The 12079-nt window shown below is 44.6% G+C and overlaps 1 protein-coding gene across 3 annotated transcripts in view; it reads left to right on the top strand.

The window, feature by feature from the left end:
• Positions 1-12079, top strand: part of clip2 (CAP-Gly domain containing linker protein 2) — a 98452-nt gene that overhangs the window by 36646 nt on the left and 49727 nt on the right. For all 3 annotated transcript variants that reach the window (XM_033046019.1, XM_033046021.1, XM_033046020.1), the window contains one exon: positions 11597-11721. In XM_033046019.1, the coding sequence (XP_032901910.1) occupies positions 11597-11721 (125 nt within the window). The remainder of the gene's footprint in view (positions 1-11596; positions 11722-12079) is intronic.

Below are 12079 nucleotides of genomic sequence, written 5' to 3'. Positions count from 1 at the left end.
TGGCAGCTTGTTTCATGCACCCACCACCATTTGGGTGGAAAAAATTATCCCTCGGATTCCTATTAAATCTTTTCCCCTTCACCTTGAACCTATGTCCTCTGGTCCTCGATTCCCCCCCCCCCCCTCCCCCCCTCCCCCCCCTCCCCTCCATCTGGGCAAGCGATTCTGTGCATCTACCCAATTTATTCCTCACATGATTTTGTACACCTCTATTAGATCACTCCTCCTTCTCCTTCGCTCCATGAAATAGTCCCAGCCTACTCAACCTCTCCCTATAGCTCAGACCATCCAGTGCTGGCAACATCCTCGTAAATCTTCCCTGAGCCCTTTCAAACTTGACATTATCTTTCCTATAACATGGTGCCAGAACTGAACACAATACTCTAAATGCAGTCTCACCAATGTCTTGTACAACTGCAACATGACCTCCCAACTTCTATACTCAATACTCTGACTAATGAAGGGGGATTCGAATGTTGATGCTAAGAAACTGTGTGGAAGTTACTTTTTGAGGTTTGTTGGTGAAGGAGTTGGTGTTGGTGTTTCTGTGGGCCAAACCATGGATGTTGCACTTTGGTTTTATGTATGTGGCTAACGATGGTGGTTGGAGGAATTGCTTTGGCTTTGTTTGGGTTACGAATGAGGTCCTGATGAACGAGGTGAGAAGCCTTGCGTCTGCAGGGACTCAGGAAGCCCTCCAGTGATGTAGGGCTGAGAGGGAGTATTGGGAGAAGATAACCTGACAACTAATGCCAGGTCTCGAGGGCCTGGATGCAGTCTGACAAATTCCCCCCCCCCTGTGTAGTCAGGCAGTTTGTGCACCTTCAAATGTCCCATTCCCACTAAATACATCACTGTCATCATCTGGAGAGAAGGAATGGATGACGTTTCGGGTCGAGACCCTTCTTCAGACTGCACTTTGATGCCAGTTAATATGGTAGTTGCTTTAGCTGCCACGATTCAGGACATAAATAATGTGGATGGTCACTGTCTTTTACCCCATTTTAGAGGAGTCCAAAATTAGAGGCCATATGTTTAAGGTGAGAGGGGAAAGATTTAAGTGGGATCTGAGGGACAAGTGTTTCATATGAAGAATGGTGGAATGAGCTGCCAGAGGAGGTAGTCAATGCATTTGGACAGGCACATGCACAAAGGATTTGGGGAGTCATGGGCCCAACGTAAAACGCAGAGAGAACAGGCAAACTCCACACAGCACTGGAGGTCAGGGGTGAACCAGGGCCATTATAGATGTGTGGAAGTGACTACTTGGCTGTGCCACTGTTCAGACTACATTCTGATCCTCCCACACCCCAACGATGTGTAGGTTGGTAGGTTAATTGGTAGGTACATTGGTTGGTATTTGGTAGCTTGCTAGGTAAATTGCCCCTTGTGAGAAGTGAGTGGTAGATTCTGGATCTGGAGGAGAAAAGACAGGAGAGAATAAACTGGGTGGACACAAAATGCTGGAGTAACTCCGCGGGACAGGCAGGATCTCTGGAGAGAAGGAATGGGTGACGTTTTGGGTGGAGACCCTTCTTCAGACTGATGTCGGGGGAGTGGGCAGTACTGAGATAAAATGTAGTCTGAGACAGTAAGACTGGTGGGGGAACTGGGAAGGGGGAGGGTATGGAGAGAGATGGAAAGCAATGTCTACTTGAAGTTGGAGACGTCAATGTTCATGCCGCATGGGTAAATGATGTTAGAGAATAAACTGGAATTAGCATAAGTGGGTACTTGATGGTGAGCACTGCCAGAGGGCTGGCTTTTGTGCTGCTTGGCTCTATGAACGGTGCAAGGTGAAGGAGCCAGTGCTTGGTGCATGCGATGTGGACAGAGGCTCATCGGTGTTGACCACAAGGCTAAGAGTCACTTTATCTTGGGCCAGAGCCCCACAGCCTACAGGAGCAACACGTGCTTCCCGCTGGAACATTTTGTTACGCCTTTCCCAATGCCTGATGGTCACGTACTTTTACTCTTGAAGTTGCCTTGTGATCCCTCTGGAGCTCTGCTGGAGACACTAGCTGGAATAGTTGTTGGCAATGTACACACGCTGCCTGCCAGAGCAGCCAGTTCCAACAGCGCTGTCACTGATGAGGTCAATCAGACTCTGCAGTTGGTCAGGTTTGTTACGCCGGCTGGTTTACTGCAGGTGGGACAAGTCATTGACTGAATGCAAGGCTGCTCCAGATCCCTCAGGAGCAATCATTAACTGCAGGTGAACACACAGCTGGTATGCAGTTACCATGTTATTCACCTGCGATCTTCGAGATTGCCCACGAGCTGATTAGCTTCTCCTGTGGCAGTTATTGCTTCCTGCTCTGTGCATTGAAGCATAGTGACTGCTGGCTGCTTGTGAGAAAGGACACCTGCTTTAGTGGTAGCTGGTGACATATCTAAGAACATAAGCCAGAGGCCTGGGAGGGGTAAACCCACAGCCATCAGAGCACTCTAAGTCAGAACAACGCACCCGAATGCTGAAAATGAGCTTTGGATCTGAAATTGCCCTTCAAAGTTCACCTTCCAAGCAGAACTAATGTCTCTAGACTGGTAGAGATCCTATTCTCAGCTGTACTGAGAACAAATTCCACCAGCCTGGCTGTGTGGTCATTAAAAAAATACAATACAATACAATACAATTACCCACTTATCGGATGCAATTTACCATCTTGAGTCTTGAACTTGGTTGTCACAGTGGTGCACCTAGTAGAGCCAGAGACCCGGGTTCAATCCTGACCTCGGGTGCTATCTATGTGTGGTTTGCACATTCCCCCTGTGACTGCGCAGGTTTTCTCTGGGTGCTCCAATTTCCTCCCACATGTGGATTTGTTGGTTAATTGGCCTGTAAGTTGCTGCCAGTGATAGGGGGTGGATGAGAAAGCAGGATAATATAGAACTAGGGATCTTTCAATCAATCAAACTTGTAATCACCAGGCTGCTAGTCTAGTCTCATCCATTTAACATTGTAGTCTGTGCTCTGTTATTAGTGCAAACTGCTTCCCTTTCCATTATAGGCTATAATGTGCACATGCATGCAAAGTGCCCAAGCGAGATTGCAGCTTAACTAATTAAAAAGCCACATAATTGATATTAGTATTTCCGTGGGGCAATTTAGCCTTGCAATTTGCAATCTTTGGGAGGCATTAGTCTTTCCAAAATTGCGTAATACACAGGATTTTCAGATTGTAATCTATATCTTCAGGGGATCTGCTGAGTGCCATGGTGAGGGGCAGCCCACTCGTGAGTGGAATGTTGAGGCAAGGGACTATACAATAAACTGGAGAATATCAAGTGTTTGGAAGAACAATGGACCTTGGACTGTCCATCCACAAATCATTAATGGTAGGACAAATCAATAAGGTGGATACAAATATAGACAAGAAGCCTTTCTTGTTCTTGCATCGAATGCAAGAACATTAAGTTGTTCTCTAGCTTTATACAACCATATGACGTTAAGGCATAGGAGCTAAATTAGGCCATTCGGCCCATCGAGTCAGCCCCGCCATTCAAATTATGGCTGATCACTTTTCCCCCCTTAAACCCCATTCTCCTGCCTTCTCCCTGTAACGTTTGACTCCCTTACTAATCAACAGGGCCCACCAGTTAGGCCACTGCTTGAATATTACATACAACAATGGTCACCATGTGAGAGGGAAGATTTGTCTGCACTGGTGAGGGTGCAGAGGCAAAGACATTTACAAAGACATTTCCAGAAAAGCGCAGAGCAGAGGTAGATTTGCTGCCTTACAGGTTCGATCCTGACTGCAGGTGTTGTCTGTACGGAGTTTGCATGCCCTCCCTGTGACTGTGTTTTCGACAATTTCCTCCCACACTCTGAAGAAGTACAAGTTTGTAGGTTAATTGGCTTTGGGGGAAATAAATTTGTAAATTGTCCCTGGTGTATAGGATAGTGCTAGGGTATGGGTTGATCGCTGGTCAGCGCGGACTCAGTGGGCCAAAGGGCCTGTTTCTGCATTGTATCTGTAGAGTCAAAAGAACATTGTAGCTATGAGGGAATCTTGGGTTGTTTTCTTTGCAACAAGGCTGAGGGGTAGGTGAGGTGTATAAAATTAAGTTGGGTGGGGGGTCTTTGTATTAAGTAATAAAGACAGGATTTAAAATAATCTCTAGCGGGATTAGAGTGAAGATAGCGATTCATCCAGCATTTGCTGCTACAAATGGTTGTGAAAGAATAAAGTATCACATTTGAACAGTGCTTGACAGTACTTTACGTGCATGGTCACAGGGTTAATGCTGGAAGCTGGGCTTAGTGGGATAGTTTTTAAACTGGCAATGGGCCAAACGGTCTCCCGCTATTGTATATTTTCTATGGTTCTGCAGTTCTGAGACTGGGTGCATTCTACTCTCAATCCAGTTTGGAGAGCTGGTGTTTGACAGTGACTGCGATTGAGTTTATGCATGTAACTTGTACCTAACTATCCTCAACATTTTTTTTCGAAAAGTGCTCTTTTAACAGAGTGATTGTTGTGGTTCAGCTGTAAAGTTTTATCCCCTCCAGTCTTTGAGGGGACTGCTTTGCGTAAAATGCCATTGTCTGCCTTACAATCAACTACTTGTTGTAACTCGCAGATATCTGCCTCGCCTTTTGCCAACTCCAAGGCTGATGGTGTTACGACTCAGCTTTTTGGCTTAGAAATTGCATTGCACAGTTTAACCATTTAACATTTAAAACCATGCATTGGGTCACCCTGATCCTGTTTTTTGTGAACATCATTTAAAGAACAAATCTTAATTGTAAGGATCACAGAGCAGTTGTCATGTTTCACTGTTATCAATGCATTTTGTCAGCTTCCTCCTCGCATTCCCTATTAAAGTGTTCCCTGTAACATCGCAACCACGATTTTTACACTGGCTCTTAAAGGGATACACCGCAATGCAAGGGACTCATCTGGCTATGAGTGTGTTCTCAATGGATGCTGGTCAAGGTGAAAGTCCACAGGGGGTACGTTCTTGTGAAGTAGCTTGCAGAGACTGTCCAGTTGCACACTCGGGTGTGTCATAAAGTCATACAGCACGTTAACAGGCCCTTCGGCCAAACGCCCATGCTGACCAAGATGCCCCATCTAAGCTTGGCCCATGTACCTCTGAACTTTTCTCATCCCAATACCTGTCCAAATGTTTTTAAAATGTTGGTATTGTACTTTTTGTAACTGCTTCCTTTGGTAACTCTTTCCATATGTAGTACCCACCTTGGTGGAAAAAGTTGCTCCTCTGGGTCCTATTAAATCTTTCTCCTCTCACCTTAAACCTATGCCCTCTAGTTCTGGATTCCCCTAGTCCCATCCTGGACTTCTAGCATTAACTCCAGCCAGGGAGATCTTGGGGGGTGGGGGGGGAGGAAGAGTGGTCTATGAAAGCCTGCACATTGGAGAAGCCAGCGCCACATGCAAATGCCCACAAGCACTCTGCCTGCTCGTATAGACAAAAGAAAATTAAATGAAGTCTCGTCTCCTTCAGTGTGGGTTGGGTGCCCTCTAACGTAGCAGTGTGCAGCAAAATATATCACAGCAGGTAGCAGCCTGGAGTGATCCAGACCATGACCCAGACATCACGTGAAGATAATGGTCACAGATCTCTAGCTAGGATGACAAATCTGGTTTAAAAAAATGATCCCAGGGAAAACCAGATTTTGTACAATCAGTGTTTCTGTGGGTGAATATAAACTGTTGTTTTCAGACCAGTGAGATGAATATCTTGCTGCAGACAACTTTTGCTTGTTCAGCTAATGTTGATGTAATTTGGGGGAATATTATCCTGGGTGGAGGGGGAGGGTAGTGTTATGGAGATAGAAACTCCTGCCAAAAGAAAATATGGAAAGAGTTGAATTTCCAATTGGACTTTGGGCTCCTGGAGAAGAGGACAAATGTCCTGTGTGATGGGTTAACCAGCTTTCTAACTTGTTCCTGAATGAATTTCTAACCCTTTTTCTTTGAAAGGAAGTCCTATCCCGGGATATAGCAATCCTTTTCCTATTGCCTTTGCATGTGAGGTCAGTCACCTCGGAGCAGAATTTGCTATCAAAACTAATGAAAGGTCAATGACACAAACGAGAGAACAATTTTGGGTGAACGACTGCTGCAAAAATGGAAATGCATCCTGCCTCTTAACCACCCTATTTATTCAGGGAAGTTGCTTTATATACCGATTAATTGCCGTTTAACGTAAAAAGTTATGTTTAGTCACTGCAAGCAAATAACATTTCGAAATTATACAAACCAAACCTTCTGGCACCAAAATTAAGCTAGTTGGCTTTGTATATTAAACTTTCCAGGAGGAAATATATATATTTTTCGCTTGCATTTTTAAAAATCTACTATTTCAGTCTCTTCAGATTGAACAGGATGAGAAATTAGATTTATTCTCACAGTCCACTTATTTTCAAAGACATTCCTCCATTCTGTACTCCTTGGAACTCAATGGTTGAGGACACTGGCCACACAAACACACTCTTTCAACATTGTAATCCTCTGGCCACAAGCAGTCTGAAGAAGGGTCCCGACCCAAATTACCCAATGTTCTCCAGAGATGCTTCCTGACCCGCAGAGTTACTCCAGCACTCTGTGTCTTTTCATGAGAAAAGTGTTGAACCCGAAGTGTGTCGTAGAAACTAGAAATAAAAGGGAAACTTGATGAGTCCCTTGCTGCAAGAAACCTTGCCACATAGTGCAATACTGAGGTCACACTTAAACCAGGCTAGGTCGGTATCCTTGAAATAGATGTGAACCATGTTGGGTTTACACAGCAATCATTGCAGTCACTCTAGATTTATTAAAGTAATTTTTGCCATTTGCATATGTGTGATTTGACCTTACAGGTTCCCTGTTACTCGTCATAAGTTATAGCAGCAGAATTGGGCCATTCGGCCCATCAAATCTATTCGTCATTCAATCTTAGCTTGCCTATCTCTCTCTCTCTTAACCCCATTCTCCTGCCTTCTACCCATAACCCCTGACACCTGTACTAAGAAGGGCCAGGGCCATAAATGAATAAATATAGCCAATGAACTGGCCTCAACTACCTTCTGTGGCAGATAATTCACCACTCTGTGTAAAAAATGATTTTCTCATCTCGGTCCTAAAAGACTTCCCTCTTATCCTTAAACTGTGACCCCTAGTTCTGGACTTCCCCAACATCAGGAATAATCTTCCTGCATCTAGCCTGTCCAACCCCTTAAGAACTTTGTAAGTTTCTATAAGATCCCCCCTCAATCTCCTAAATTCTAGCGAGTACAATCCGAGTCTATCCAGTCTTTCTTCATAAGAAAGTCCTGACATCCCAGGAATCAGTCTGGCGAACCTTCTCTGCACTCCCTCTATGGCAATTGTTTTGGTTCTTGGTAAATCATGTGGATTTGGTGGGATCCATTTTCTTCCCAAATGGTTGGTGCTAGTTCTGACGTTCCTCCTAGTGAAGGTCAGCAGCAGCACAGATGCACGCACCATCTTTCTCAATCCAGCTGCGGCTGTGATGTGGCGTAATGCGAGATCAGAAAATCAATGCTCATCTATCTCCATTAGCACTGCAATTGAGCCTACACTGCAGAGAACTCAAATTCAGATTTGCACGAACATGCCTTTTGTAAGATTAATAAGGCTCACAATGGTGCTAAAGCATTTATTTTCATGCATGCTTTCCTGGAATTCACGATAAGTAATTTTTAGATGGCTGCTGCTTTCCCCCACCCCCCTTTTGGGAGCCAGAGTGATTTATGTGACAAGGTTCTGTAAAGCGCTGCAAATTCTCTGACTGACCATTTGGGAGATTAATTTATACAATGTGCTCTCTGTGCATTTTACCAATTCTCAGCCATTGATGGAAGCCAAGTACAAAAGACAATGGCGACTGAGAATTGGACTTAATCTTGTTAGTGGGGATCCTACCATTGGCCACCATAGTGATGTAGATGTCTTCTTTGTTTCAAAGCGGACACGTTTTTATGAAAGATGGAGTTTGATAACAGATCACTGTCTGTTGACCTTTGCTCGGTCATGTGTCAGACGACATATAACTTGGTGTTGGCTTCTGCCATCGTCCAACATGTTAGAAACATAGAAAGTAGGTGCGAGAGTAGACCACCAGGTCCGTCGAGCCCGCACCGCCATTCGCTCATGGCTGAACACTAAACAGACACACTTACCCACAAACAGTAGACACAAGACACAGAACACAAGACACTACCCTCCCCTTTATACCGCTATCACCCCTCTCCACCCCAAGAACCTCGCGATCTCCTGGGGGAGGCAAAAAACCGGATAAAAACCCAGGTCCAATTCGGGAAAAAAATCCGGGAAATTCCTCTCCGACCCCAATCCAGGCGATCGACACTTGTCCAGGAGATCACTCAGGTCTTACTATACTAACCATACCTAGGTCCATATCCCTGCCCTCTCCCCGTAGCCCCTTATCCCCTTGGCAGCTAAAAAACCATCTATTTTAGTCTTAAATATATTTAAAGTTTCTGCTTCCACTGCTCCCTGGGGCAGTGAATTCCATAAATTAACCACCCTCTGGGTGAAGAAGTTCTTCCTCATCTCAGTTTTAAAAGAGCCCCCCCTTATTCTGCAACTATGTCCCCTAGTTCTAGTTTCCCCGATCATTGGGAACATCCTCGGTGCATCCACCCGATCAAGGCCCCTCACGATCTTATATGTTTCAATGAGATCGCCTCTCATTCTTCTAAACTCCAAAGAGTAGAGTTCCAGCCTACTTAACCTTTCCTCATATGTCAATCCCCTCATTGCAGGAATTAATCTTGTAAACCTTCGCTGCACTGCCTCCAGGGCTAGTACATCCTTTCTTAAGTATGGACCCCAGAACTGTACACAGTATTCCAAATGTGGTCTCACTAATACTGTGTACAGCTGCAGCAAGACCTCCGTGGTTTTTATACTCAATCCCCCTAGCAATAAAGGCCAAAACTCCATTGGCCTTCCTGATTGCTTGCTGCACCTGCATACTAACTTTTAGTGATTCATGTACTAATACCCCTAGATCCCTTTGCGTTGCATTACAACGCAGCTCCTCCTCATTTAGAAAATAACTTGCCCTATCATTTTTTTTCCCAAAGTGAATGACTTCACATTTATTAGTATTAAATTTCATCTGCCAAGTTGTTGCCCACTCACCTAGCTTATCTATATCCTTTTGCAGACTCTTCCTATCCTCCTCATCCCCTACTTTTCCTCCCATTTTTGTATCGTCCGCAAATTTTGATATATTACACTTGGTTCCCTCCTCCAAATCATTTATATAAATTGTGAACAACTGGGGTCCCAGCACCGACCCTTGCGGAACCCCGCTAGTTACCGGTTGCCATCCCGAGTATGAACCATTTATCCCCACTCTCTGCTTCCTATTTGTTAGCCAATCCTCTACCCATGCTAATATATTACCCCCAATCCCATAATTTTTTATTTTTAGCAATAGTCTCTTATGTGGCACCTTGTCAAAAGCCTTTTGGAAGTCCAAGTATACCACATCCACCGGTTCCCCTTTATCCACCCGGGTTGTTACTTCCTCAAAGAATTCGAGCAGATTCGTTAAACAGGACTTCCCCTTCACAAAACCATGCTGGTTCTGTCCGATGAAGTCATGTTTATCCAAGTGCCCCGTTAGTGTTTCTTTAATAATTGTCTCTAACATTTTACCCACCACCGATGTTAGACTAACCGGTCTATAGTTACCCGCCTTCTGTTTACTTCCTTTTTTAAATATAGGTGTTACATTGGCCATTTTCCAATCCACTGGGACCGTTCCTGCCTCCAGGGAGTTTTGGAAAATTATCACCAATGCATCCACAATCCCCACCGCTATCTCCCTCAAGACCCTTGGATGTAATCCATCAGGCCCAGGGGATTTATCCTCCTTCAGTCTCATTAATTTCCCTAATACCACCTCCTTGGTGATCTTAATAGTATTTAGCTCCTCCATTCCTACCGCCCCCTGTTTATCCAGCGTTGGAATATTTTTTGTGTCTTCTATGGTGAAGACTGATACAAAATACTCGTTTAATGCCTTTGCCATTTCCATGTTCCCCACCAACAACTCTCCAGTCTCACCCTCCAATGGACCAACGTTCACCTTAGCCACCCTTTTTCTTTTTATATAGCTATAAAAACTCTTACTATTAGTTTTTATGTTGTTCGCTAAATTCCTTTCATAGTCTATTTTCCCCGTCTTAATTAATCTCTTAGTTATTTTTTGCTGACCTTTAAATGCTTCCCAATCCTCTACCCTCCCACTATCTCTGGCTACCTTATATGCCCTTGCCTTCAGCCGAATACTATCCTATATGTTGACAGAATTGGTCACCTCGATGAGTCACAGAGTGCATTGTGTCGTCGTTTCCGGGGATCGCCACGAGGAAGCTTCTGTCATGATCCCCTCCGTTGACCTGAGACCCAGAATCTACTAATGATCTTGCCCTCTTGTTTAAGAAGGAACTGCAGATGCTGGAAAAATCGAAGGTAGATAAAAATGCTGGAGAAACTCAGCAGGTGAGGCAGCATCTATGGAACGAAGGAATAGGTGACGTTTCGGGTCGAGACCCTTCTTCAGACTTATTTGCCCTCTTGTTTAGTTAGTTGGGAGTAATCCCCAATGAGCATCTGCGGAAGTGCTAGTTTAATGCTAAAGGTCTAGGTGTGCAGTGTTAATGAAGTGGACTTTATGACAAAAAGGACAAACTGGCAAATGGCCTGGACAGACTCCCAAGAAACAGCAGTGTTCGCTGAGATCATTTCTAACTTTTACATTAGAAATGGTTTTGGGATGGAGGCCTGAAATGAGAATGACCAATTTGATCTTGCAACACAAACACTTTGTAATCTAGAGTTGCATTCTCAGAATGGTCTTGTGAACCCTTTTCCCCTCCCTCCATTTTCTCCTTTGTCCACCACCCCTCCTTCTCCAAGGAGTTCATAAACTGTTTTAAATGATGCATTAAACCCAAGCAGAGCTGCCATGAGGCTATGGTGTTCATAAGCTCACCGCAGGGCTCTAGGTCCCAACTCTAGACTTGTAAAACCACTGCAGCAATGCAGGCTTGCTGTCATCAAATCAGAGCCGCAAGTTAAAGGAAACTTTTGATTGGAAAGTGACGGCACCATAAGATGGGCACAAAAAGCTGGAGTATCTTAGCAGGTCAGACAGCATCTCTGGAGAAAGTGAATAGGTGACATTTCGATGCAAAATGTCACCGATTCCTTTTCACCAGAGATGCTGTCTGACCAGCTGAGTTACTCCTGCTTTTTGTGTCTATCTTCAGTTTAAACAGAAGTTCCTTCCTAAACACCACTCGATGGTGTTAGATTCGGGGATCACACAGGTCTTTTTGGTAAGTGTTTTAAGAAGGAACTGCAGATGCTGGAAAATCGATGGTAGACAAAGATGCTGGAGAAACTCGGTGGGTGAGGCAGCATCTATGGAGCGAAGGAAATAGGCAACGTTTCGGGTCGAAACCCTTCAACGGTTGAGTTTCTCCAGCATTTTGGTCTACCTTCTTTTTGGTGAGTGGCACTTTGGAAATAATGACGTGGCGATGAAACTTTTAGGTTAATTCTTATTATCATCTTTGTAGGTGGGCGGCACGAAGACTGGAGTGGTGAAGTACGTGGGGGAGACGGATTTCGCCAAAGGTGAATGGTGTGGAGTTGAGCTGGACGAGCCCCTGGGTAAAAATGACGGAGCTGTTGCTGGCACAAGGTAAAGGACCATCTTGCTAACCTCTCCACGTTGAGTCGGTTTTCCCACCACCCCATCTGACATGCACAAAGGTTTTGTAGAAATATATACAAGATGATGAGTGCATGGGAACTGACCATTGGACTGTCTTTAACAAGGCCTGCCCTGTCATACACCATAATATGAGGGTACTTGAGTTATCCAGTACCCTTTTTCCATGGACGGAAATCCTTAGACTTTGTTCCAAGAAATTGACTTGTTATTTCAGAACCACGGAAGTGTGTCGGCATGAATTTGAAGCTATCTGATCTGGGATAAGAGGGAAGGAACGTGCCTGCTTCGGTACTTTGTTCTGCAATATTGTAAATCAATGCATCGA

Source organism: Amblyraja radiata, chromosome 28 (assembly GCF_010909765.2).
Source record: "Amblyraja radiata isolate CabotCenter1 chromosome 28, sAmbRad1.1.pri, whole genome shotgun sequence".
Classification (NCBI taxonomy): Eukaryota; Metazoa; Chordata; class Chondrichthyes; order Rajiformes; family Rajidae; genus Amblyraja; species Amblyraja radiata.
This window is presented reverse-complemented; position numbering and strand designations above follow the sequence as displayed.